This window comes from Scyliorhinus canicula, chromosome 8, assembly GCF_902713615.1.
Source record: "Scyliorhinus canicula chromosome 8, sScyCan1.1, whole genome shotgun sequence".
Lineage (NCBI taxonomy): Eukaryota > Metazoa > Chordata > Chondrichthyes > Carcharhiniformes > Scyliorhinidae > Scyliorhinus > Scyliorhinus canicula.
In genome coordinates, this window is record NC_052153.1 from 192067339 (window position 1) to 192094480 (window position 27142).

Below are 27142 nucleotides of genomic sequence, written 5' to 3' on the forward strand. Positions count from 1 at the left end.
GTTCTATGAAACACGGCAGCCAAATTTCACACAGCAAGATCCCGCAAACAGCAATGTGATCATTATTGAATAACATTTTAAAAAATTAATTTACAGGTTGTGGGCGTCGCAGGTTGGACCAGCACATGTTGCCCATCCCTAATTGCCCTTCAGAAGGTGATGGTCAGCCGCTGCTTTGAACCGCTGCAGTCCATGGGGTGTAGGTACACCCTCAGCGCTGTTAGGGAGGAACTTCCAAGGTTTTGACCCAGGGAACGGCCGATATATTTCCAGGTCAGGGTGGTGAGTGACCTGGAGGGGAACCTCCAGGTGGTGGGGTTCCCAGGTATCTGCTGCCCTTGACCTTCCAGATGGGAGCGGTCGTGGGTTTGGAAGGTGCTGCCCGAGGAGCATCTTGTAGAAGGTACACACTGTTGTCACTGTGCGCCAGCGGTGGAGGGAGGTCAAGTTTAGTTAAGTTTCTGGCCAATGGTAACCCTCAAGATGTTGATAGTGGGGGCTTCAGCGATGTTAATATTGTTTGAGGGATTAGCCTGGACACCAAGGATCAATATGTTCAACTGAATAGGTTTGACTTCTTATCTGAAAGCTGAATAGATGTAGTGTGATTATGGAAATAAAGTTGAGGTTGAGATCAGTTATGATCTAATTAAACAGTTTGAAGCCCCTCCTGGTGCTCCAGTGAAGGATCGCACCTTGTATAGTGCAGCCTTCCAGCAGTGTCGTACTGCAGTGTCGGCCTGAATTCTACACTGGACTGCCTGCTTCAGCTTTTGACCCTGTTGCCTCTGAGGCATGAGTAATACTTACCCACTGAGCCAGTCCTTCAGCAGTAGGAAGGAGAGTGGGAGGCAACACAGCAATCAGCAACCGGCTGGGACTGAAGCTGAGCGTTACACCATGAATGAACAAGGCAGCTGTGATTTATGGTGTTTTCTCATCAAGTTTGTGAATAGTCAGCGAACCGAAACTGTGCAGACACTGTGAAATGTAAATGGCGCAGTGAGTGTTCGTTCAGGGACATTGTACAGCCAGAGGACAGGGAAATGCCATTCTGTAATGCGGGAGCTGACTATGTGCTGACTGGCGGCTCCAGTCATACATCACATCAGTCATCTTATTTCATTGGCTGTGAAGCACGTTGGGATCTCCTGAGAATGGGAAAGGTGCGGGAGCAACATTTTCCTCACTCACCACCTGAAACCTGTCCACTCCTTTATTCCTCCCTTCCTCCGTTGTTACTCTCTTCCCCTCATCTCCCTCTCTCTCCCTCCCCCTTTCTTTACTCTCCTCCCTGATACACGATCAATTGCACAAAGATGAGAGTTGAATACAACTGAGGCTTTATTGCTCGGAGATGTGTGGCCTCCTACAGCAGCTGGTGAAATGGCTGCTGTACTGGAAGCACACATATTTATACTCCGCCTACTGGGCGGAGCCAGCAGGCAGGGACTACTCGCGTACCTGTAGTACAGGGTCTTACCACACATCTCCAAATATACACAACAGTGGTGATTACCACATTCACCCCCTGTTAAAATTGAGTCCAGCGGGGGTGGCGGAGAACTATATACAGAGGCAAAAAAAACTTTTGAAGTCCAGTACAACAGTCCCGAACCAATGACAGGTTTAGCCGGTCTGGGGCCTTGATGTGACGTTGAGAGCGATGCGGTGGCGGCGATTCTGGTGGTGGTCTGATCCTCGGTGACTCTGGGAGCGTGCAGAAATCCTCTTTGTCCTCAGGCATGGGCAGGGGAAGGACGGATGGTCCTGGGGGGGGGGCTGCTGCTGGTTGCGCTGGGGGAGGGGAGGGTGGCACCGGGCCGGAGGTGTGTGTGTGTGGACCCTGCTGGTGCCAGGTCCTTGAGGGAGACAGTATCCTGGCGGCCGTTGGGGTACTTTACTGGGGGTTGGCGTGGAGTAACTGCACCCTTTCGCCCAACGGGTCCGCCTTGTGGAATCGTACGTGCTTACGGAGGAGTACAAGTCCTGGAGCTGCGAGCCAAGTCGGGAGCGACACCCCGGATGTGGACTTCTGTATCGGGATGGATGAAGCTTTCGGTACTCCCGGAGTCCAGCAGACAAGAGGTCTCGTGCCCATCGATCTTCACCCTTGTGGAGGCGGTTGCTAGATTGTGCGGGCGAGACTGGTCAATCGTGACCGAGGCGAGTCGCGACTGGTCGTCGGTGGTGTCGAACGATGGGGTGCCCAGGGGGCATGGGTCCTGGAATGATGGTGGCGCCCATGTGCCGTGGGGGAGACAAGATGGCGGCGCCTGATGATCTTGGGGTGGACAAGCTGGTGGCGCCCACGGGCCACATGTGTCGGGGGTTGACAAAGATGGCGGCGCCCATGGGCTGCAGGTGGTCCGAGGAGGGGAAGATGGTGGCGCCCACTGTCCATACGCAAGGGGGTTCGGGGCGATAGCGGCGACTGCGCTGGCCTGGCACACCGCAGCAAAGTGCCCCTTTTTGCCGCAGGCCTTGCAAAGGGCGCTGCGGGCTGGGCAGCGTTGGCGGGGATGTTTCTGTTGCCCGCAGAAGTAACATGGGGGGATTCCGGGGTTGGCTGGCTGGACAGGTGGCACAGGTGTAGGGTTGGCTGAGTGGGGTCCCCAGTGGGGCGGCTGACTGTGGAGTCCACGATGCGTAGGAGGGGTGGGCCGTGCGGTTGGAGGTGTGGCCCCCTCTAAACGTCGCTGGCATATGAGGTCTGACCCTATCCCCGTAACGAAAGCGTCTGCCTGAGGAGGTTCGAATGTTCCGTGGCCGTGACAGCCTGACAGTCACAGTCTCTGACCAGCGTGACGGCCGGACAGTCACAGTCTCTGACCAGCGTGACGGCCGGACAGTCACAGTCTCTGACCAGCGTGACGGCCGGACAGTCACAGTCTCTGACCAGCGTGACGGCCGGACAGTCACAGTCTCTGACCGGCCGGACAGTCACAGTCTCTGACCAGCGTGACGGCCGGACAGTCACAGTCTCTGACCAGCGTGACGGCCGGACAGTCACAGTCTTGACCAGCGTGACGGCCGGACAGTCACAGTCTCTGACCAGCGTGACGGCCGGACAGTCACAGTCTCTGACCAGCGTGACGGCCGGACAGTCACAGTCTCTGACCAGCGTGACGGCCGGACAGTCACAGTCTCTGACCAGCGTGACGGCCGGACAGTCACAGTCTCTGACCGGCCGGACAGTCACAGTCTCTGACCAGCGTGACGGCCGGACAGTCACAGTCTCTGACCAGCGTGACGGCCGGACAGTCACAGTCTCTGACCAGCGTGACGGCCGGACAGTCACAGTCTCTGACCAGCGTGGCGGCCGGACAGTCACAGTCTCTGACCAGCGTGACGGCCGGACAGTCACAGTCTCTGACCAGCGTGACGGCCGGACAGTCACAGTCTCTGACCAGCGTGACGGCCGGACAGTCACAGTCTCTGACCAGCGTGGCGGCCGGACAGTCACAGTCTCTGACCAGCGTGACGGCCGGACAGTCACAGTCTCTGACCAGCGTGACGGCCGGACAGTCACAGTCTCTGACCGGCCGGACAGTCACAGTCTCTGACCAGCGTGACGGCCGGACAGTCACAGTCTCTGACCAGCGTGGCGGCCGGACAGTCACAGTCTCTGACCAGCGTGACGGCCGGACAGTCACAGTCTCTGACCAGCGTGACGGCCGACAGTCACAGTCTCTGACCAGCGTGACGGCCTGACAGTCACAGTCTCTGACCAGCGTGACGGCCGGACAGTCACAGTCTCTGACCAGCGTGACGGCCGGACAGTCACAGTCTCTGACCAGCGTGACGGCCGGACAGTCACAGTCTCTGACCAGCGTGGCGGCCGGACAGTCACAGTCTCTGACCAGCGTGACGGCCGGACAGTCACAGTCTCTGACCAGCGTGACGGCCGGACAGTCACAGTCTCTGACCAGCCGGACAGTCACAGTCTCTGACCAGCGTGACGGCCGGACAGTCACAGTCTCTGACCAGCGTGACGGCCGGACAGTCACAGTCTCTGACCAGCGTGACGGCCGGACAGTCACAGTCTCTGACCAGCCGGACAGTCACAGTCTCTGACCAGCGTGGCGGCCGGACAGTCACAGTCTCTGACCAGCGTGACGGCCGGACAGTCACAGTCCCTGACCAGCGTGACGGCCGGACAGTCACAGTCTCTGACCAGCGTGACGGCCGGACAGTCACAGTCTCTGACCAGCGTGACGGCCGGACAGTCACAGTCTCTGACCAGCCTGACAGTCACAGTCTCTGACCAGCGTGACGGCCGGACAGTCACAGTCTCTGACCAGCTTGACGGCCGGACAGTCACAGTCTCTGACCAGCGTGACGGCCTGACAGTCACAGTCTCTGACCAGCGTGACGGCCGGACAGTCACAGTCTCTGACCAGCGTGACGGCCGGACAGTCACAGTCTCTGACCAGCCGGACAGTCACAGTCTCTGACCAGCGTGACGGCCGGACAGTCACAGTCTCTGACCAGCGTGACGGCCGGACAGTCACAGTCTCTGACCAGCGTGACGGCCGGACAGTCACAGTCTCTGACCAGCTTGACGGCCGGACAGTCACAGTCTCTGACCAGCGTGACGGCCTGACAGTCACAGTCTCTGACCAGCGTGACGGCCGGACAGTCACAGTCTCTGACCAGCGTGACGGCCGGACAGTCACAGTCTCTGACCAGCGTGACGGCCGGACAGTCACAGTCTCTGACCAGCGTGACGGCCGGACAGTCACAGTCTCTGACCAGCGTGACGGCCGGACAGTCACAGTCTCTGACCAGCCGGACAGTCACAGTCTCTGACCAGCGTGACGGCCGGACAGTCACAGTCTCTGACCAGCGTGACGGCCGGACAGTCACAGTCTCTGACCAGCCGGACAGTCACAGTCTCTGACCAGCGTGGCGGCCGGACAGTCACAGTCTCTGACCAGCGTGGCGGCCGGACAGTCACAGTCCCTGACCAGCGTGACGGCCGGACAGTCACAGTCTCTGACCAGCCTGACAGTCACAGTCTCTGACCAGCGTGACGGCCGGACAGTCACAGTCTCTGACCAGCTTGACGGCCGGACAGTCACAGTCTCTGACCAGCGTGACGGCCTGACAGTCACAGTCTCTGACCAGCGTGACGGCCGGACAGTCACAGTCTCTGACCAGCGTGACGGCCGGACAGTCACAGTCTCTGACCAGCCGGACAGTCACAGTCTCTGACCAGCGTGACGGCCGGACAGTCACAGTCTCTGACCAGCGTGACGGCCGGACAGTCACAGTCTCTGACCAGCGTGACGGCCGGACAGTCACAGTCTCTGACCAGCTTGACGGCCGGACAGTCACAGTCTCTGACCAGCGTGACGGCCTGACAGTCACAGTCTCTGACCAGCGTGACGGCCGGACAGTCACAGTCTCTGACCAGCGTGACGGCCGGACAGTCACAGTCCCTGACCAGCCGGACAGTCACAGTCTCTGACCAGCGTGACGGCCGGACAGTCACAGTCTCTGACCAGCGTGACGGCCGGACAGTCACAGTCTCTGACCAGCGTGACGGCCGGACAGTCACAGTCTCTGACCAGCGTGACGGCCGGACAGTCACAGTCTCTGACCAGCGTGACGGCCGGACAGTCACAGTCTCTGACCAGCGTGACGGCCGGACAGTCACAGTCTCTGACCAGCGTGACGGCCGGACAGTCACAGTCTCTGACCAGTGTGACGGCCGGACAGTCACAGTCTCTGACCAGCGTGACGGCCGGACAGTCACAGTCTTGACCAGCGTGACGGCCGGACAGTCACAGTCTCTGACCAGCGTGACGGCCGGACAGTCACAGTCTCTGACCAGCGTGACGGCCGGACAGTCACAGTCTCTGACCAGCGTGACGGCCGGACAGTCACAGTCTCTGACCAGCGTGACGGCCGGACAGTCACAGTCTTGACCAGCGTGACGGCCGGACAGTCACAGTCTCTGACCAGCGTGACGGCCGGACAGTCACAGTCTCTGACCAGCGTGACGGCCGGACAGTCACAGTCTCTGACCAGCGTGACGGCCTGACAGTCACAGTCTCTGACCAGCGTGACGGCCGGACAGTCACAGTCTCTGACCAGCCGGACAGTCACAGTCTCTGACCAGCCTGACGGCCGGACAGTCACAGTCTCTGACCAGCCGGACAGTCACAGTCTCTGACCAGCCTGACCGGCCGGACAGTCACAGTCTCTGACCAGCGTGACGGCCGGACAGTCACAGTCTCTGACCAGCGTGACGGCCGGACAGTCACAGTCTCTGACCAGCGTGACGGCCGGACAGTCACAGTCTCTGACCAGCGTGACGGCCGGACAGTCACAGTCTCTGACCAGCGTGACGGCCGGACAGTCACAGTCTCTGACCAGCGTGACGGCCGGACAGTCACAGTCTCTGACCAGGGGAATGAAGGCACACCAGAAATCTTCTACGGACTCACCAGGGAGTTGCCTACGAGTAGAGAGTACGTGTCTGGCGAAGAGCGTGTTCGTCCGCTGGGCGTAATTCTCTTTCAGTAGCGCCATGGCTTCACCGTAGGTCGGTGCGTCCTGGATAAGAGGGAATACGTTGGAGCTCAGCCGTGTGTAGAGGATCTGGATCTTCTGAGCTTCCGGAATTAGGTCTGGTGCAGACCTGATGTGAGCTTCGAAACAAGCTAACCAGTGTTCAAAGTCCTTTTTGGCGTCGCTTGATTGCGGATCCAGCTGCAGGCGATCCGGCTTGATGCGGATGTCCATCTTCTGAAAATCTTAGAGTAATAAATTAATGCACGATCAATTGCACAAAGAAAAGAGTTGAATACAACTGAGGCTTTATTAATCTAAGATATGTGGCCTCCTACAGCAGCTGGTGAAATGGCTGCTGAACAGGGAACACACATATTTATACTCCGCCTACTGGGCGGAGCCAGTAGGCAAGAACTACCCCATACCTGTAGTACAGGGTCTTACCACACATCTCCTAATATACCGTGGGGCCGTGGGGCAACACGGTAGCATGGTGGTTAGCATAAATGCTTCACAGCTCCAGGGTCCCAGGTTCGATTCCCGGCTGGGTCACTGTCTATGTGGAGTCTGCACGTCCTCCCCGTGTGTGCGTGGGTTTCCTCCGGGTGCTCCGGTTTCCTCCCACAGTCCAAAGATGTGCGGGTTAGGTGGATACAGCACAGAACAATGCTACCGTGAGAATGACTAGGGTAAGAGTAGGGCCAGTCAAGGTCAGTGGTGGGAAGTTGTGTGTGGAGGCTGAGGAGATAAGCGAGATACTAAATGAATACTTTTCGTCAGTATTCACTTAAGAAAAAGATAATATTGTGGAGGAGAATGCTGAGACCCAGGCTATTAGAATAGATGGCATTGAGGTGCGTAGGGAAGAAGTGTTGGCAATTCTGGACAAGGTGAAAATAGATAAGTCCCCGGGGCCTGATGGGATTTATCCTAGGATTCTCTGGGAAGCCAGGGAAGAGATTGCTGAGCCTTTGGCTTTGATTTTTAGGTCATCATTGGCTACAGGAATAGTGCCAGAGGACTGGAGGATAGCAAATGTGGTCCCTTTGTTCAAGAAGGGGAGTAGAGATAACCCCGGTAACTATAGGCCGGTGAGCCTAACGTCTGTGGTGGGTAAAGTCTTGGAGAGGATTATAAAAGATACGATTTATAATCATCTAGATAGGAATAATATGATTAGGGATAGTCAGCATGGTTTTGTGAAGGGTAGGTCATGCCTCACAAACATTATTGAGTTCTTTGAGAAGGTGACTGAACAGGTAGACGAGGGTAGAGCAGTTGATGTGGTGTATATGGATTTCAGTAAAGCGTTTGATAAGGTTCCCCACGGTTGGCTATTGCAGAAAATACGGAGGCTGGGGATTGAGGGCGATTTAGAGATGTGGATCAGAAATTGGCTAGTTGAAAGAAGACAGAGAGTGGTAGTTGATGGGAAATGTTCAGAATGGAGTTCAGTTACGAGTGGCGTACCACAAGGATCTGTTCTGGGGCCGTTGCTGTTTGTCATTTTTATAAATGACCTAGAGGAGGGCGCAGAAGGATGGGTGAGTAAATTTGCAGACGACACTAAAGTCGGTGGAGTTGTAGACAGTGCGGAAGGATGTTGCAGGTTACAGGAGGGACATAGATAAGCTGCAGAGCTGGGCTGAGAGGTGGCAAATGGAGTTTAATGTGGAGAAGTGTGAGGTGATTCACTTTGGAAAGAATAACAGGAATGCGGAATATTTGGCTAATGGTAAAATTCTTGGTAGTGTCGATGAGCAGAGGGATCTCGGTGTCCATGTACATAGATCCCTGAAAGTTGCCACCCAGGTTGATAGGGTTGTGAAGAAGGCCTATGGTGTGTTGGCCTTTATTGGTAGAGGGATTGAGTTCCGGAGCTATGAGGTCATGTTGCAGTTGTACAAAACTCTAGTACGGCCACATTTGGAGTATTGCGTACAGTTCTGGTCGCCTCATTATAGGAAGGACGTGGAAGCTTTGGAACGGGTGCAGAGGAGATTTACCAGGATGTTGCCTGGTATGGAGGGAAAATCTTATGAGGAAAGGCTGATGGACTTGAGGTTGTTTTCGTTAGAGAGAAGAAGGTTAAGAGGTGACCTAATAGAGGCATACAAAATGATCAGAGGGTTAGATAGGGTGGACAGCGAGAGCCTTCTCCCGCGGATGGAGTTGGCTAGCACGAGGGGACATAGCCTTAAATTGAGGGGTAATAGATATAGGACAGAGGTCAGAGGTGGGTTTTTTACGCAAAGAGTGGTGAGGCCGTGGAATGCCCTACCTGCAACAGTAGTGAACTCGCCAACATTGAGGGCATTTAAAAGTTTATTGGATAAGCATATGGATGATAAGGACATAGTGTAGGTTAGATGGCCTTTAGTTTTTTTTCCATGTCGGTGCAACATCGAGGGCCGAAGTGCCTGTACTGTGCTGTATCGTTCTATGTTCTATGTAAAGATTATTATATCCCTTGATATTTTTAACATTGAGAAATCTATCGATATCATGGTGGCACAGTGGTTAGCACTGCTGCTACACGGCGCCGAGGACCCGGGTTCGATCCCGGCTCCGGGTCTCTGTCCGTGTGGAGTTTGCACATTCTCCCCTTGTCTGCATGGGTCTCACCCCCACAACCCAAAGATGGGCAGGGTAGGTGGATTGGCCAAGCTAAATTGCCCCTTAATTGGAAAAACATAATTGGGTACTTTAATTTTATATTATAAAAAAAATAAATCTATCGGTCCTGGTCTGGAACTTGCTCACTGACTGAGCTTCCACAGTCCTCTGGGATAGAGCATCGAAAGATTCACCTCCCTCTAGGTGAAGAAATTCTCCTCATCTCAGTTCTCACTGAATATACGCTATCGGGCCCTGTGAGCATTTTGTGTGCTTCATTGAGATCAGGTTGGATGTGGAGAGGATGTTTCTGCCTGTGAGAGAATCTACAACTAGGGGGCACTGTTTAAAAAATAAAGGGTCAGGGCAGCACGGTGGCACAGTGGTTAGCATCGCTGCCTTTGGTGCTGAGGAGCAGCTTAGGGGCAGCACGGTAGCATAGTGGTCAGCACATTTGCTTCACAGCTCCAGGGTCCCAGGTTCAATTCCGGCTTGGGTCACTGTCTGTGCGGAGTCTGCACATCCCCCCCGTGTGTGCGTGGGTTTCTTCCGGATGCTCCGGTTTCCTCCCACAGTCCAAAGTTGTGCAGGTTAGGTGGATTGGCCATGATAAATTGCCCTTAGTGTCCAAAATTGCCCTTAGTGTTGGGTGGGATTGCTGGGTTGTGGGGATAGGGTGGAGGTGTTGACCTTGGGTAGGGTGCTCTTTCCAAGAGCCGGTGCAGACTCGATGGGCTGAATGGCCTCCTTCTGCACTGTAAATTCTATGAATTCCGGGTTCGAATCCCGGCCCTGGGTCACTGTCCGTGTAGAGTTTGCACATTCTCCCCGTGTCTATGTGGGTTTCACCCCCACAACCCAAAGATGTGCAGGGTAGGTGGATTGGCCATGCTAAATTGCCCCTTAATTGGAAAAAAAAATAATTGGGTACTCTAAATTTATTTTTAAAAATAATAAAAATAAAGGGTCACTCATTTTGTCGGCTAGCGTCCCGGCCTAGGGGTATGATTCTCACTCAGGGGTTTCCACTACGATAAAATGCGAGAGGTCCCGAGTTCAAATCCCGGACGTGCCCTGCAAAGCGCTTTTTGGGGCGGCACGGTGGCACAGTGGTTAGCACTGCTGCCTCACAGCTCCAGGGTCCTGGGTTCAATTCCAGCCTCGGGTGACTGTCTGTGTGGAGTTTGTACTTTCTCCCCGTGCCTGCGTTGGCTTCTTCCCACAAGTTCAAAGATGTGCAGGTTGGGTGGATTAGGTGGATGGGCCACGCTAAATTGCCCTTTGCGTCCAAAAGGTTAGGTGGTGTTGCTAGGTTACAGAGACAGGGTGGAGGCATGGGCTTGGATAGGGTTCTCTTTCCAAGGGCCGGTGCAGATTTGATGGGCCGAACGGCCTCCTTCTGCACTGTAAATTCTATGATTCTATTATTCCATGATTTAAAATGGAGATGAGGCAAAATATTTCCTGTGAGAGTCGTGATTATTTGGAACTCTCCATCTGAAAAGGTGACGGAAGCAGAGCCTCGACTATTTTTGGGCGGAGGTGGATAGATTCTTGGTGAGCAAGGGTGGCGGGCGGGCTGAAGGGTTATCGGGAATAAGCAGGATCCAGGTTCGAGGTTACTGTCAGGTCAGCCATGATCTCAGTAAATGGTGGGAACAGGCTGGATGGGCTGAATGGCCCACACCTGCTCCTTGTTTGCATGTCCGTATCATTTCTCATTGGTCGAAGAGAATTCAGATCCAATCTCCTTAATCGCTCCTGATAGGACAATCCTGCTCCCCGGACCCAGGGATTAGCCTGTCACGCTCCCCATTAGGGCTGGTCTATTTTTCCTTGGATAAGGAGGCCAAAACTGGACACAAGACTCAAAGAATGAGATGAATCATGTTTTCTAAAGGAAATTGGACGGACAGTCAGGGAATTAAACTTGCAGGATCCCTGGGAGAGAGCAGAAGGAATAATGAAACTGACTGGATTGGTGGACAGTGGGCCAGCACGGATGTGATGGGCTGAATGGCCTTCTGTGCCTTAATTACTGTACGACTCGACATGCTGGCTTCCTCTTTCTCCCTCTGGCACGGACTCACGGTATCACGCTGATGTGAACTCTTCAATTAGGCAGCATTACTGCCCCTGATTATCTCAAGCTGCGTTAAGAGCAGATTGTGATGGAAATGTTCCTCCTGCTCTCTCTGTAAGAGGCTCCCTGGTGATGCTGAGGCCTGCACAGTCAGGGAAGGCTCTCGTGTATTCCCAGCCGGCTCCTGTACTCAATGCCAGCAATCGACAGACAAGGGGCCGACTGGGCTGCCTCACCACTCCTCATTCATAAATTCCAAAGCTGCAGCATCCAGTTTTCCTGAGTTCTGTCGTCACCTTCCGACCCCTCAACCCTTCAAAACTTCAGCGTTCCTTCAATTCTGGCCTCTCTCGCTTCCTTAAGATGCTGCTGTAAAACCGACCCCTTCGATCCAGTCACCTGGCCTGATAACCTCTCCGTACACTAGGGTGTTGTCAGATGACATCCCTGTCTTGTGCCGTCAGACATCACTACTCCAGTGAAGATGCTGAGTGTGAGGATAAGAGGTTATTTTCATTTGCTTCAGATGTGAAATTAGTGCATCAATGAAGTCTGATTGGAAAATTAATTGTTAAGTCAAAAGATGTTCGTCCTGTTATGGGCCAGGGTTTAGAGAACCCCAAAGTGTATCATGGAGGTCACCTGATCCACAACTTTTAATAGATTGTGGTATGGGGAGCACACGGCCCACTCTACAGGTACAGCAGAAATGGAAAAGTATTTTTTCAAGCAAAACAATGTTTATTCCATGAACTCAAGTTAACCTTTTAAAACATACACTGAACATAAGAACATAAGAATATAAGAACTAGGAGCAGGAGTAGCCATCTGGCCCCTCGAGCCTGCTCCGCCATTCAATGAGATCATGGCTGATCTTTTCTGGATTCAGCTCCACTTTCCGGCCCGAACACCATAACCCTTAATCCCTTTATTCTTCAAAAAACTGTCTATCTTTACCTTAAAAACATTTAATGAAGGAGCCTCAACTGCTTCACTGGGCAAGGAATTCCATAGATTCACAACCCTTTGGGTGAAGAAGTTCCTCCTAAACTCAGTCCTAAATCTACTTCCCCTTATTTTGAGGCTATGTCCCCTAGTCTGCTTTCACCCGCCAGTGGAAACAATCTGCCCGCATCTATCCTATCTATTCCCTTCATAATTTTAAATGTTTCTATAAGATCCCCCCTCATCCTTCTAAATTCCAACGAGTACAGTCCCAGTCTACTCAACCTCTCCTCATAATCCAACCCCTTCAACTCTGGGATTAACCTAGTAAATCTCCTCTGCACACCCTCCAGTGCCAGTACGTCCTTTCTCAAGTAAGGAGACCAAAACTGAACACAATACCCCAGGTGTGACCTCACTAACACCTTATACAATTGCAACATAACCTCCCTTGTCTTAAACTCCATCCCTCTAGCAATGAAGGACAAAATTCCATTTGCCTTCTTAATCACCTGTTGCACCTGTAAACCAACTCTCTGTGACTCATGCACTAGCACACCCAGGTCTCTCTGCACAGCGGCATGGTTTAATATTTTATCGTTTATATAATAATCCCGTTTTCTGTTATTCCTACCAAAATGGATAGCCTCACATTTGTCAACATTGTATTCCATCTGCCAGACCCGAGCCCATTCACTTAACCTATCCAAATCCCTCTGCAGACTTCCAGTATCCTCTGCACTTTTCGCTTTACCACTCATCTTAGTGTCATCTGCAAACTTGGACACATTGCCCTTGGTCCCCAACTCCAAATCATCTATCTTAGCAACGATCAATTCAAATACAACCCCCAAAGAATGCAACACTAACTAATCCTTAATAACTTCCCAAACAATATCCAGAAGACAGAAGAAACACCTTTTAACAGAGGCACATCAGGTTTACATTCACTACTGAGAACATTTATGATCCTGGCTTCAGCTCCAACACTGAAAACGAAACTAAAACACACCCTGCAGCAGCCTAAAATGAAAGTGAAAAGCTGACAGACAGCCCAGCTCCACCCACACTCTGACATCACTGATAAACACCCATTTCTTAAAGGTACTCTCACATGACAGGTCTCATGCGAGTAAAATCCTGGGAGGTTGCTGCTGTGTTGCCATTGCTACTCTGTTTTGCGGGTATGAGAACTCTCTGGAGCTTCCAGTTTATACCTGGTCCTGTTTCCCCAACTGATTTCCAATTCCCGAAGCCCCCCCCCCCCCCCCCCCCCGGTGAGATATCTGTCCTCCTTCACGCTCTCTGAGACCCTGCAGCACACTGATTGGCAGCTACATTTCCCACGCCATTTCAGTCAATGCATCCCAACATGGGACTTAATTGTGTACCAAATATTTCTCTATTCCTATTGTGAGTGAATGGCATCAGTGGTTAGCACCGTTGTTTCACAGCGCCAGGGCCCCAGGTTCGATTCCCGACTTGGGTCACTGTCTGTGCAGAGTCTGCATGTTCTCCCCCTGTGTGCGTGGGTTTCCTCCGGGTGCTCCGGTTTCCTCCCATAGTCCAAAGAGGTGCAGGTTAGGTGGGTTGGCCATGATAAATTGCCCCTTAGTGTCCAAGAAGGTTAGGTGAGGTTGGGGATAGGGCAGGAGTGTGGGCTGAGGTACGAAGCTCTTTCAGAAGGTCGGTGCAGATTGACGCAGACACGGAGAGAAAGTGCAAACTCCACACAGACAGTCACCAGAGGCCGGAATTGAACCCGGGTCCCGGGAGCTGTGGGGCAGAAGTGCTAACCACAATGCCACCGCCATCAGTCAAGAAGGCGTACGGCACGCTTGCCTTCATCAGCCGGGGCGAGTTTTAAAATTGGCAAAATTGTTGCAGCTTTTCTCACAACACGTTTGCCTCTTTTGCAAATCGCTTTCAATCTGGGCCCCTCACGTTCTTTATCCTTTTACGAGCGCGAACAGTTTCTGCCCGTCCACTCTGTCCAGCCCCTCATGATTTAAACATCTCTATCCAAGTAGGTGTGGCTATTAGGGAGTAGGCCACCCAGCCCCTTGAGCCAGTCCTGTCAGCTGATAACATCACGGCTAACCTGATTTTAACCTCAACTTCACTTTCCTGTCTGCCCCTAGTGCCCCCAACTCCCTCGTCAATCAAGGGTCTACCTAACTCTGCATTAAAAACACTCAGTGACTCAGCATCCACTGCTCCTTGGGGAAGAGAATGCCACAGACGAACAGCCCTCTTGGGGGAATAACTCCCCTCATCCCCGTCTTAAATGGTAGACCCCCTTAGGCGGGCTTCTCCTGAATCCGCGCGATGGCCCGACACCGGCGTCAAAAACGGCACGAAACCCTCCGGCGTCGGGCCGACCGGAAGTTGCTGAATTCTCCGCACTTCCAGGGGCTATGCCGGAGCCGGAGGGGTTGGCACCACGCCGGCCGGCGGCGAAGGGACTGCGCGAGGTAGCACATGCGCAGACCGGCCGGCGTGGTTCCGCGCATGCGCAGACCGGCCGGCATATTCTGCCGCATGCGCAGACCGGCCGGCGTGGTTCCGTGCATGCACAGACCGGCCGGCGTGGTTCCGTGCATGCGCAGACCGGCCGGCATATTCTGCCGCATGCGCAGGGCGGTGTCTTCTCCACGCCGGCCATGGCGGAGCCCTACAGGGGCCGGCGCAGAAGGAAGAAGTGCACCCACAGTACAGGCCCGCCGGCGGATCGGTGGGCCCTGATCGTGGGCCAGGCCACTGTGGGGCCCCCCCCCCCCCGGGGTTGGATCCCACCCAGCGTGCCCCCCCCCCCCCCCCCCGAGGACCGCACCTGCCAACGTACCTGCCAGATTCCGCCATGCGCGACTGGCCAAAATCCGACAGCCTCTCAGCCTGTTGGGGCCTGGAGAATTGCCGGGGGGGGGGGGGGGGGGGAGCGCTGCCAACGGCCCCCGACCAGTGCGGCGTAAACCCCGCCCCCACCTGAAAACCGGCGCTGGAGAATAGGGCAGCCGGCATTGAAACGACGGGGTGAGATTCGCGCCGCCCGCCGGGGATTCTCCGACCTGGCGGGGGGTCGGAGAATCCCGCCCCTTATTTTTAAAACCTAGCCTTTCTCACTAAGGGAATTATCCTCTCATTTCCACCTTGTCAAAACCCCTCGGATCTGATATGTCTCAATGTGATCACCTCTCGTTGTCCTAAACTCCATGGGTACAGTTCCAACCTGTCCATACCAGGCAGTGGGAGCGGGGAGGATATAGTGGCCGTGGTCCATGTAGGTACCAACGACAAGATCATAGAATCATAGAATTTACAGTGCAGAAGGAGGCCATTCGAACCATCGAGTCTGCAACGGCCCTTACAAAGAACATCCTACTCAAGCCCACGTCTCTACCCTATCCCCGTAACCCAGTAACCCCCACTTTACCTTTTTGGACACTAAGGGCAATTTAGCATGTCCAATCCACCTAACCCACACATCTTTGGACTGTGGGTGGAAACCGGAGCACCCGGAGGAAACCCACGCAGACACGGGTAGAACGTGCAAACTCGGCACAGACAGTAACTCAAGCCGGGAATCGAACCCGGGACCCTGGAGCTGTGAAACAACTGTGCTAACTACTGTGCCACCGTACTGCCCACAAAGGTAAAACTTGGAAAAAGATTCTACTGAGGGAGCAGCTCGGGGCTGAATTAAAAAGTAGAACCTCCGAGTTAATCTCTGGATTACTACCTGTGCCACGAGCAAATTGGCGGAGGGTAAATCAGTTTAGTACGTTAAATGAGTGGTTCAAAGACTGGTGTGAGAGGAATGGGTTTATATTCATGGGACACGCACCCAGTACTGGGAAAAGTGAGAGCTGTACTGATGAGTCATATAACTGAATCACAGAATAATACAGCGCAGAAAAGGCCCTTCGGCCCATCGAGTCTGCACTGCTGTATGAAAGACACCTGATCTGCCAACCCTAATCCCATTTGCCAGCACTGGGCCCATAGCCTTGAATGTTAAGACGTGTCAAATATTCATCCAGGTACTTTTTAAAGGATGTGATGCAACCCGCCTCTCCCACCCTCCCAGGCCGTGCGTTCCAGACCATCACCACCCGCTAGGTAAAAAAGTTTCCCCTCAAATCCCCCCTGAACCTCCCACCCCTCACCTTGAACTTGTGTCCCCCTCGTAACTGACCCATCAACTGAGGGGAACAGCTGCTCCCTATCCACCCTGTCCATGCCCCTCAGAATCCTGTCCACCTCGATCAGGTCACCCCTCAGTCTCCCCTGCTCCAGCGTAAACAACCCAAGCCAATCCAACCTCTCTTCATAACTGAAATGTTCCATCCCAGACAACATCCATGTGAATCTCCTCTGCACCCCCTCCAGTGCAATCACATCCTTCCTATAATGTGGAGACCAGAACTGCACACAGTGCTCCAGCTGTGGCCTCACCAATGTTCTATATAAATCCAACATGGCCTCCCTGCTTTTGTAATCTCGGCCCCGATTGATAAAAGCAAGTGTCATTGAATCATAGAATTTACAGTGCAGAAGGAGGCCATTCGGCCCATCGAGTCTGCACCGGCCCTTACATGAGCACCCTACTCAAGCCCACGTATCTACCCTATCCCCGTAACCCAGTAACCCCACTTATGTCTTTTTGCTATATGCCTTTTTCACCTCCCTATTAACCTGCCTTCAGAGATCTATTTACCAACACGCCAATGTCCCTTTGTTCCTCAGGACTTCCCGTTGGTGGTGCCATTCGTTGAATATTTCCTTGTTAAATTACTCCTTCCAAAGTGTAACACCTCACACTTTTCAGGGTTAAATTCCATCTGCCACCTTTCAGCCCGTTTGACCATCCCGTCCGTATCTTCCTGTAATCTAAGACACTCAACCTTACTGTTAACCACCCGGCCAATCTTTGTGTCATCCGCAATCTGACTGATCCTACCACCCCCCCCCCCCCCCCCCCCACCCCCCCCCCCCCCCCCCCCCCCCCACATAGTCATCTATGTCATTTATATAAATGACGACTAATCCCTGTGGTACGCCACTGGACACTGGCTTCCAGTCACTAAAGCAGCCATCTGTCATCACCCTCTGTCTCCTACAGCTAAGCCAATTATCAAACCACCTTCTCCAACTCTCCTATGTGGGACATTGTCAAATGCTTTGCCAAAATCCATGTAAACTACATCAACTGCACTACCATCGTCAACACATTTAGTCACATGCTCAAAATATTCAATCAAATTTGTTAGGCATAACCTCCATCTGACAAAGCCATGCTAACTTTTCCTGATCAAACCCTGCCTCTCCCAGTGGAGATAGATTCTCTACTTCAGAATCTTCAGTGTTCTGTTCCTGTAACAGCCTCCCCGAACAGGCGCCGGAATGTGGCGACTAGGGGCTTTTCACAGTAACTTTGAAGCCTACTCGTGACAATAAGCGATTTTCATTTCTTCTTCATTTCTTCATCTTCTCTAATAGTTTCCCCACCACTGACGTGACACTCACTGGTCTGTAGTTCCTGGCTTACTTCTACAGGCTTTCTTAAATAGTAGGGCCGCATTAGCTGTTATCCAGTCTTCTGGCACCTCCCCCATGGCCAGAGAGGAATTAAAAATTTGGATTAGAGCCCCTGCAATCTCTTCCCCCACTCCCCACAGTGACCTGGGACACTATTCATCCGAACCTGGAGATTTGTCCACTTTTAAGCCTGCCAACACCTCCTATACCTTGTCCCTCCCAATGACAGCTTACTCAATAACCTCACAGTCTCTCACCCAGAGTTCCAGATCTGCCTCCTCATTCTACTGGGTGAAGACAGATGTGAAATATTTAACAGCCTACCAATTTCCTCTGGCTCCACCCATAGATCCCCCCCCCCCCCCCCCCCCCCCCCCCCCCACACACACACACACTTTAACTAGGACAGTAGAAAAGCCTTTAAAGCAAACAGTGAGAGCAAGGGATCGTGTTCAGGATAAAGTAATAGAGTGTGGTAAACCACTGTAGTATATTATATGTGTACGAGGTTGGTTTAGCACAGGGCTAAATCGCTGGCTTTTAAAGCAGGCCAGCAGCACGGTTCAATTCCCGTACCAGCCTCCCCGAAAAAGCGCCGGAATGTGGCGACTAGGGGCTTTTCACAGTAACTTCATTGAAGCCTACTTGTGACAATAAGCAATTTTCATTTTCATTTCATGTGTATTGTGATAAACGGCGACTGTATTACATGTATTGTGGTAAACCCCTGCCTGCTGGCTCCGCCTCCCCTCGGGCTCGGTATAAAGGTGGCTGACCTCCGGCCCTGCCCCAGTTCGGGATCAGGGGCCAGGAGGCTTTCTGTTTAGCTTATTAAAGCCTCAGTTATGTTCACTACTCATCTTGTGTTCATTGATGGCCCATCATAGAGAAGACAAGGCAAGAGAGCAAGACACGAATAAGGGAGATGATGATCATTGTGGCAGGAGGAGTCAGAGTTTACAAACCTTCGAGTGCACCAGGAGATATAGGCTGGAGGGTACAGAAAAAGCAGACAGACAGAACTAAAGGCTCTGCATCTGAATGCTCGTAACATTCATAACAAAACAGGTGAATTGACCACACAAAGAGAAATGAATATGTACGATCTGGTAGCCATTACAGAGGCTGCTGGATGAGACCTGAATGTTCAAACATCCACAGCATTTAGGAAGGCAAGACGCTCGGAAACATTGGAGGGGTAGCTCCTTAATTAAGGATGACATTGGTACAATGGAGAGATAACCTTAGTTTTCAAGATCGAGGTGTAGAATCAGTTTGGGAGGAGATGAGAAGAAAGGTAAGAAGTCACGTGTGGGAGTAGTTTATAGCCCCCCCCCCCCCCCCCCCCCCCCCCCGCAACAGTAGCCACACTGTAGGATAGGGTATAAAGGAACAAATAATGGGGACTTGTGAGAAAGGTATGGTATAATCATGGGTAATCTACACTTCAATTGGACAAATCAGATTCATAGAATACAAGAATCATAGAATCCCTACAGTGCAGAAGAAGGCCATTTAGCCCGTCAAATGGGCACCAACCCTCTGATGGAGCACCCTACCTAGGCCCATTCCCCCACCCTATCCCTGTACCCACCATCTAACGTTTGGACTTTAAGGGGTAATTTATCATGGCCAATCCACCTAACCTGCACACATTTGGACTGAAGGAGGAAACCGGAGCACCCAGAGGAAACCCTCACAGACACGGGGAGAAAGTGCAGACTCCGCACAGACAGTCACCCAAGACTGGAATTGATCCCAGGTCTCTGAAACTGTGAGGCAGCAGTGCTAACCATTGTGCCATCGCGATGCCCCATTTGGAAAAGGTAGCCGAGATTGAGAGTTCATAGAGTGCTTTTGGGACAGTTTGTTAGTGCAGTGCATTTTAGGACCAACCAGAGAGTAGGTAATACTAGATCTGGTAATATGTAATGAGACCGGATTAATTAATTACCCCATAGTGAAGGCGCCTCTAGGTAATAGCGATCATAATATGTTTGATTTTCACATTTGAGTTTGAGGGAGAGAGAAATGGATTTGAGACTAGTATTTTAAATTTTAATAACAGTGATTATGTGGGCATGGAGACAGAGCTAGTGTGGGCGAACTGGGAATTTAGGTTAAGGAATAGGCCCATAGAGATGCAGTGGCAGATATTTAAGGAGATATTTCAGATTACTCTGATAAGATCCATTCCAGTGAGAATGAAAGATTCTGAGGGAAGGGCATGCCATCCGTGACCAATTAAAGAAGTTAAAGATAGTATCAAATAATCCTCTAAATTGAGTGGCAGAAGGTAGAGAACACTAAAAGATTAATGGGGAGAGAGAAATCAGAATACAGACAGTACAAGTTTCTATAGATATTTAAAAAGGAAAGTTTAAGTAAAGTTGGTCACCCCTAGAGAGTGAGAATGGGGAATTAATAATGGGAGATAAGGCAATGACGGATGAACTGAAGCTAGTTTCTGTCTGTCTTCACTGTAGAAGATACAAATAACATTCAAGAAATAATTGTGAATCAGGAGGTGAAAGGCAGGGAGGAACTTAAAGCACAATCATCGGGGAAAGGTTACTGAGAAGATTACTCCAACTATAAGCTGGCCAAAGTCCTGATGGACTTCATTCTAGGATCTCAAAAAAACGTGGTTGCTGAAATCGTCGATACATGAGCTGCCATTTTCCAAAAATCCCGATTCAGGAAAGGTCCCAACAGATTGGAAAATAGCAAATGTGACTCCATTATTCAAGAACGAAAGGAACCAGAACGCAGGAGTGTGCAGGCCAGCCAGCTTAGTAGCTGCCAAAGTGAAATTGCTGGAAACTATTATTAAAGAAATTATAGTGGGACACTTATAAAATCTCAACGCAAACAATCAGAGTCAACATGGTTTTGTGCGAGGGAAACTGTGTTTGACTAATTTATTGGAGCTTTTTGAGGAAATAGCAACTAAAGTGGACAAAGGGGAACTGTACTTTGATTTCCAGCAGGCATTTCACAAGGTGCCACATCAAAGACTACTCTGCAAAATAAGAGCTTCTGGTTTTAGGGGTAACATATTAGCATGGATCGAGGACTGGTTAGCTAACAGGAAACTGAGAGTAGGGATAAATGGGTATTTTTCGGGTTGGCAAGGTGAACTGCCTCTCATGCAATTATATTGTTTATCAAATAAGGAGACCAAACTATACAGAATATTCCAGATGGAGTCTCAGCAATGCCCTGCATAGCAGTGGCAATACATTCCTACTTTTATATTCATTCCCCTTGCAATAGGTTCCCACATTCCATTTGTCTTCCTAATCGCTGGCTGTAAGGGGCTGGTTTAGCACAGTGGGCTTAACAGCTGGCTTGTAATGCAGAATAATGCCAGCAGCACGGGTTCAATTCCCGTACCGGCCTCCCCTAACAGGCGCCGGAATGTGGTGACTAGGGGCTTTTCACAGTAACTTCATTGAAGCCTACTTGTGACAATAAGCAATTATTATTATTATTGTTACCTGCATACTAACCTTTCCTGATTCATGTACTAGGACTCCCAGATCCCTCTGTACCTCTGAGTTCTGCAATCCCTCTCCATTTAGATGTCCTTGGAGTGCTTGGTATCCACTCATCTTCACTTGGAAAAAATGCTTCCTGATTTCACCCCTGAATGGACAAACTCTTAATTTCAAAACTATACCCGATTGTTCCGGATTTCCCCACCAGTAAAAAATCCCCATGCTATTTTAACCATCCCCCTTTTAAACCTGGGGAAAGGCATGCCATATCAATGCAGCCAGTGCTCATTATTGAACCATTTTAGCCCCCGATATCACTCCAATTGAATCTTGGTTCGGAGGATAGTTATCTCATCGTGGGCCCGAGTGATTTAAGGTTTTCCTAATTTATTCCTGCAGAGCGACTGCTCGATGGCACACCTTCTCGGAAGTAGCAGCCTGTGAGTGAACACCAGCCGAAATGGACAGGATGAGGGAGAGTTGACAGAGGTTTGATCTCTTGGGACATTTCACTTTTGACCCCAGCTGCTGGTGACCCTCCAGCGGCCAGCAGCACCGAAGGATCTGTCTGGAGACCCTGACTGGTATCAATCGAGCGTGGAAAGTCGCACTCCCCTCTTTACTCGCCCCTCTAATGTCTCTACCGCCTTCGATATTGCCGTTCGCTACCCTGCAAAGAGGCGCGAGATGAGCCACTATCTTTCAGAATGCCGCTGCCAAGGAGAAGAGGCTGTCTTCCGCTAAACCCAAAGCGATTAACCTGAGCTGCCTCTGCCCGAACAGGCGTGACCAGGGCTCAGACCGACTGAAGAATTGGATCGAGTCAGCGCCCCAGGTGTGGGATCTCTTGGACCAACATGGCCGACAGGTAACCCAACAACAAAGGGGCTTTTAACTGGATCCAATCTCCTGCACCCACTCCACCCCAGTAAGACCTGGTATCTGGGCTGGAGGATTCCATAAATATCCAACAAAGGAAAGGCTGAAGGAGATATTTTGGAGTGAGGAGGGTGGCGCCTTGCTGTCCAATCAACGATGAAGACTACCCCACCGGAGAGAAGGAAGCCACACCCTGACCGTCTACAGAGAAAAATAATGATTCTGTCAAATTTCTCAAGGGGGAAGTGCAGCTTCTTCCTTCCAGTCTGCGTTTTTTACACGATCGATTCCGTCGCATTGTGAAGAGATATTAGAATATAACCTGGCTGGAAACCAGCGAGGCTGGACGATGTGGCGCCATCAGTAGGCCTGTCCCAATATCTCCAGCTGAGAAAAACGTGCATTTACATAGCGCCTTTCACCACCTCAGGACGTCGCAAAGCGCTTTACAGCCAATGAAATACTTCTGATGTGTCGTCACTCTTGTGAAGCACGGAAATTCTGCAGCCACCTGGCGCACAGCAAGATCCCATAGACAGCAATGTGATATTGAGCAGGTGATCTGTTTTTTTTTAATTTCGAACTGATGTTTGTTGAGGGATGAATATTGAGTGGGCACCGGGGATAACTCCCCATCTCTTCGAAATGATTGCCTTGGAATCTTTTTCACTGACCGTCCCGGGTCTGATTTGAGAAGTGTCTCGGTTGAAGGACGGTAAACCCGTGGCAGTGCAGCACTCCGCTGGAGGTGTCAGGCTGGACTTACTGTACCACTGGGTGAACTGAGCGCGGAACCTCCTGATTCAGCAGCCAGCGTGCAGCCCAGTGAGCCACGGCCGAGGTCCAAAAGCAATGTAGGGGCGGCGAGGAAAGCCCAATCCAGAAGCAAAGGCGCCGGGGTAACCCTTTCCAGATTATGACCACGGTTTATGCCAATGGTGGCACCATGGTCAACCATCGCTACGCTCGATGGAGCCGGGAGAACGCGGAGGAATGCGCGCGGGCGGAGGCCTACGAAGGGGAGGAGGATGGGCAGCCGCACAGGCAGACTCCGCTGGAGAAGCTGTCCCACGAGATGATGCACGACGAGCGGGCTGTCAGGGAGATGACACTGGGCAAGAGAATAGGATTCTACCGCCTGCGAGGCGAGATCGGCAGTGGCAACTTCTCGCAAGTCAAGCTTGGTGTCCACTTACTAACGAAAGGTAGCGAGAGTCACTGAGATGGGGCTTGTCTGTACCGTCATTGTGCTGATTACTCTGATCAACAACAAAACTTGCATTGATAAAGCATCTTTAATGTGGTTAAAAAACATGCCTGGGCATCTCACAGGAAAGCTATCAAGGAATAATTTGACACTGAGGCACATTAGGTGATATTTAGGGGCTGTTTAGCTCACAGGGCTAATCGCTGGCTTTTAAAGCAGACCAAGCAGGCCAGCAGCACGGTTCGATTCCCGTAACAGCCTCCCCGAACAGGCGCCGGAATGTGGCGACTAGGGGCTTTTCACAGTAACTTCATTTGAAGCCTACTCGTGACAATAAGCGATTTTCAATTTCAATATTAGGAACAGGTGACCAAATTTGTAAAGAGCATCCTAAAGGAGGAGGGCGAGGTGGATGGACGAGGGAGGGAATGTCCAAGCCCGGCAGCTGAAGGCAAAGGCCGTGCGGCTAAAACCAGGAATGTGCAAAAGGTCAGCACTGGAGGAGGGCAGACATGCCGGAGGGTTGTGGTGCTGGAGGAGATTACATAGGGAGGGGCAAGGCCGTGATTGGGGTTTGGGAACAAGGGAGAGATTTTAATATCAAAGTGGGTGAACAGACGTTGGCAGCGATTTGAATGAGCTGACGTATGCTGGGGACAGATCGGGGACGACCCTAGGGGAGGGTTGGAATAGTGACGTCTGGATGTAACAAAGCGCATATGGATGTTTCAACACCCTTCAAAGGTAGCAGCCACGGTCTGTTGTAGCTTTGATCCGCTGGGGGTCACAGGTTGTTGGGTTCAGCCCCTGCTCCCCGCCCAGTTAGCAGATCACAGTCAGACCTCCGGAATGGGCACTAGGTTGTTCTTCAGCGTCCCCTGAGCTCGGGAACAAGCCAACAGCTTCCAATCCGATTTTTAAAAATTCATTAATGGCATATGGGCATCATTTATTGCCCAAACTCCCTATGCCTTAGTTTAAAAAAGTATATATTTCATGGAATATGGCGTCGCTGGCTGGACCAGCATCTGTTGCCCATCCCTAATTGCCCTTAATTGAGTGGTCAGAGGGCAGTTTAAGAATTAACCACGTTGCTGTGGGTCTGGAGTCACATGTAGACCAGACCGGGTAAGGACGGCAGATTCCCTTCCCTAAAGGACATTAGTGAACCAGATGGGTTTTTAAACAATAAAGTTTCATGATCATTATTAATTATTTTGTTGCCATGGTGGATTTGAGCTTCTGTTGCTGGAACATTAAAGCCAAACCTCCAGTTAGAATCCGATTGACATCACCACCATGCGGCCATTCTGCTTGAACCCCTGCTGTCCATGTGGTGCAGATACATCCACAGGGTTCTCACCTCTACCACCCTTTCAGGCAGTGAGCTTCCAGATTCCTACCGCACTCTGGGCAAAAAGGTTTTCTTTAAATCCCCTCTATATCGTCTGTCCCTTACCTTAAATCCAGGACCCCTGGTTTTGACCCCTCGACTAAGAGGAAAAGTTCCTTCCTGTCAATCTATGTTCCTGCTAATTGTGATGTGGAGATGCCGGCGTTGGACTGGGGTGAGGACAGTAAGAAGTCTTACAACACCAGGTTAAAGTCCAACAGGTTTGTTACAAACACTAGCTTTTGGAGCACTGCTCCTTCCTCACCTGCTCGCCTGAGGAAGGAGCAGTGCTCCAAAAGCTAGTGTTTGTAACAAACCTGTTGGATCTTAACCTGATAATTGTGTACACCTCGATCAGGTCCCCCTTCTCAGCCTTCTCTACACTAAGGAAACAACCCCAGCCTAACTAGCCTCTCTTCATAGCTGAAACGCTCCAGCCCAGGCAACATCCTGGTGAATCTCCTCTCCAGTGCAATCACATCCTTCCTATAGTGTGGTGACCAGAACTGTATGCAATAATGAGCATTTTATACAGCTCCATCATAACCTCCCTGCTCTTATGCACAGGATGTGCCACATACCAGTGAAGTGTTTCTGAAGTTTAGTCATTGTTGTAATGGGAGAATATGGCAACCAATTTGTGCGAGAGAAAAAAAGCACAAAGAACAAGACAGGCCCTTCGGCCCTCCAAGCCTGTGTCCTATCAAGACCAACCGCCTGTATCCTTCTAGACCCCGTCTGTTCATGTGCCTATCCAGATAAGTCTTAAAGGTCACTAACCTATCTGCCTCAACCGCCCCATTGACAGTGCATCCCAGACCACCACCACTCCCTGTGTTAAAAACTTCCCCCGCACATCTCCACTGAACCTTTCTCCCCTTCACCTTGAACCTGTGCCCCCTTGTAATTGTCATTTCCCCCCTGGGAAAAAGCCTCCAACTGTTCACCCCATCTATACTCCAAATAACTTTATAAACTTAATAATTTTATAAACTTCTATCAGGTCGCCCCTCAGCCTCCGTCTCTCTAGGGAGAACAATCCCAGTGTATTCAATCTCTCCTCATAGCTAATACCTTCCATACCAGGCAACATCCTGGTAAACCTTTTCTGTACTCTCTCTCCCAAGCCTCCACATCCTTCTGGTAGTGCGGTGACCAGAATTGGACACAGTATTCCAAATGTGGCCTAACCAACATTCTACATAACTGTAACATAATTTGCGAGCTTTCATACTCAATACCGCGTCCTATGAAGGCAAGCAGGCAATATGCTTTCTTTACCACCATTTCTACCTGTGCTGCCACTTTTAAGGATCTGTGGACCTGCACGCCCAGATCTCTCTCTGTCTCCATGCTCCTGATGGTTCTGCCATTTATTTTGTAGCTCCCACCTGAATTGGATCTACCAAAATGCATCACCTCGCATTTGTCCCGGTTAAATTCCATCTGCCATTTCTCTGCCCAATTTTGCAGCATAACTGTATCCTGTTGTATTCTTTGACAGTTTTCATCACTATCCACAACTCCTGCAATCTTAGTATCATCCGCAAGTTTTTCCTCTAAGTCTCCTCTAAAATCTCCCCCTTGCACCTTAAACGTTTGTCCTCTAGTAATTGACTTTTCCACCCTGGGAAGAAGCATCTGATTATCCACTCTGCCCATGCTTCTCAGAACTTTGTGAACCTCTATCCGGTCGCCTCTCAATCTCGGCCGTTCCAGTGAAAACAATCCGAGTTTATCCAACCTCTCAGAGCTGATACCCAACTGTATTTATACAGGTCTGCAGAAAGAGTTGGCCCAAGTAGACGGGGCTCAAATAATTAAGGGTAGGACAGATGAGGAACAGTGATGGATGTTCAGGGAGATATTAAATACCTCTCAATTAAAATTTATTCCCGAGAGGAAGAGAAATTGTAAAAGAGAGAAAAATGTTTCATGGCTAAACAAGGAGGACATAAAGGCAAAATCTCGGGTGTACCATACTGCAAAAGCTAATGGTAATCATAGAAGTAATCATAGAATTTACAGTGCAGAAGGAGGCCATTCGGCCCATCAAGTCTGCACCGGCTCTTGGAAAGAGCATCCTACCCAAGGTCAACACCTCCACCCTATCCCCATAACCCAGTAACCCCACCCAACACTAAGGGCAATTTATAATGGCCAATTCACCTAATCTGCACATCTTTGGACTGTGGGAGGAAACCGGAGCACCCGGAGGAAACCCACGCACAAACAGGGAGGATGTGCAGACTCCGCACAGACAGTGACCCAAGCCGGAATCGAACCTGGGACCCTGGAGCTGAGAAGCGATTGTGCTATCCACAATGCTGGAGGATTGGGAGAATTTTAAGGTTCAGCAAGAGGCTACTAAAAAAAAATACGGGTAGCACGGTAGCATTGTGGATAGCAAAATGGGAGAGAGGCAACAGGTAGGAAACTATAGACCGGTTAGCTTGACC

General features: G+C 51.2%; 1 protein-coding gene across 1 annotated transcript in view; it reads left to right on the top strand.

Moving 5' to 3' along the window:
- The window catches only part of LOC119970768 (serine/threonine-protein kinase NIM1-like), a 56329-nt gene that overhangs the window by 15044 nt on the left and 14143 nt on the right, over positions 1–27142 (top strand). Inside the window, exon 2 of the mRNA XM_038805917.1 lies at positions 21604–23288. Within this exon, the coding sequence (XP_038661845.1) occupies positions 23000–23288 (289 nt within the window). The 5' untranslated portion in view covers positions 21604–22999. The remainder of the gene's footprint in view (positions 1–21603; positions 23289–27142) is intronic.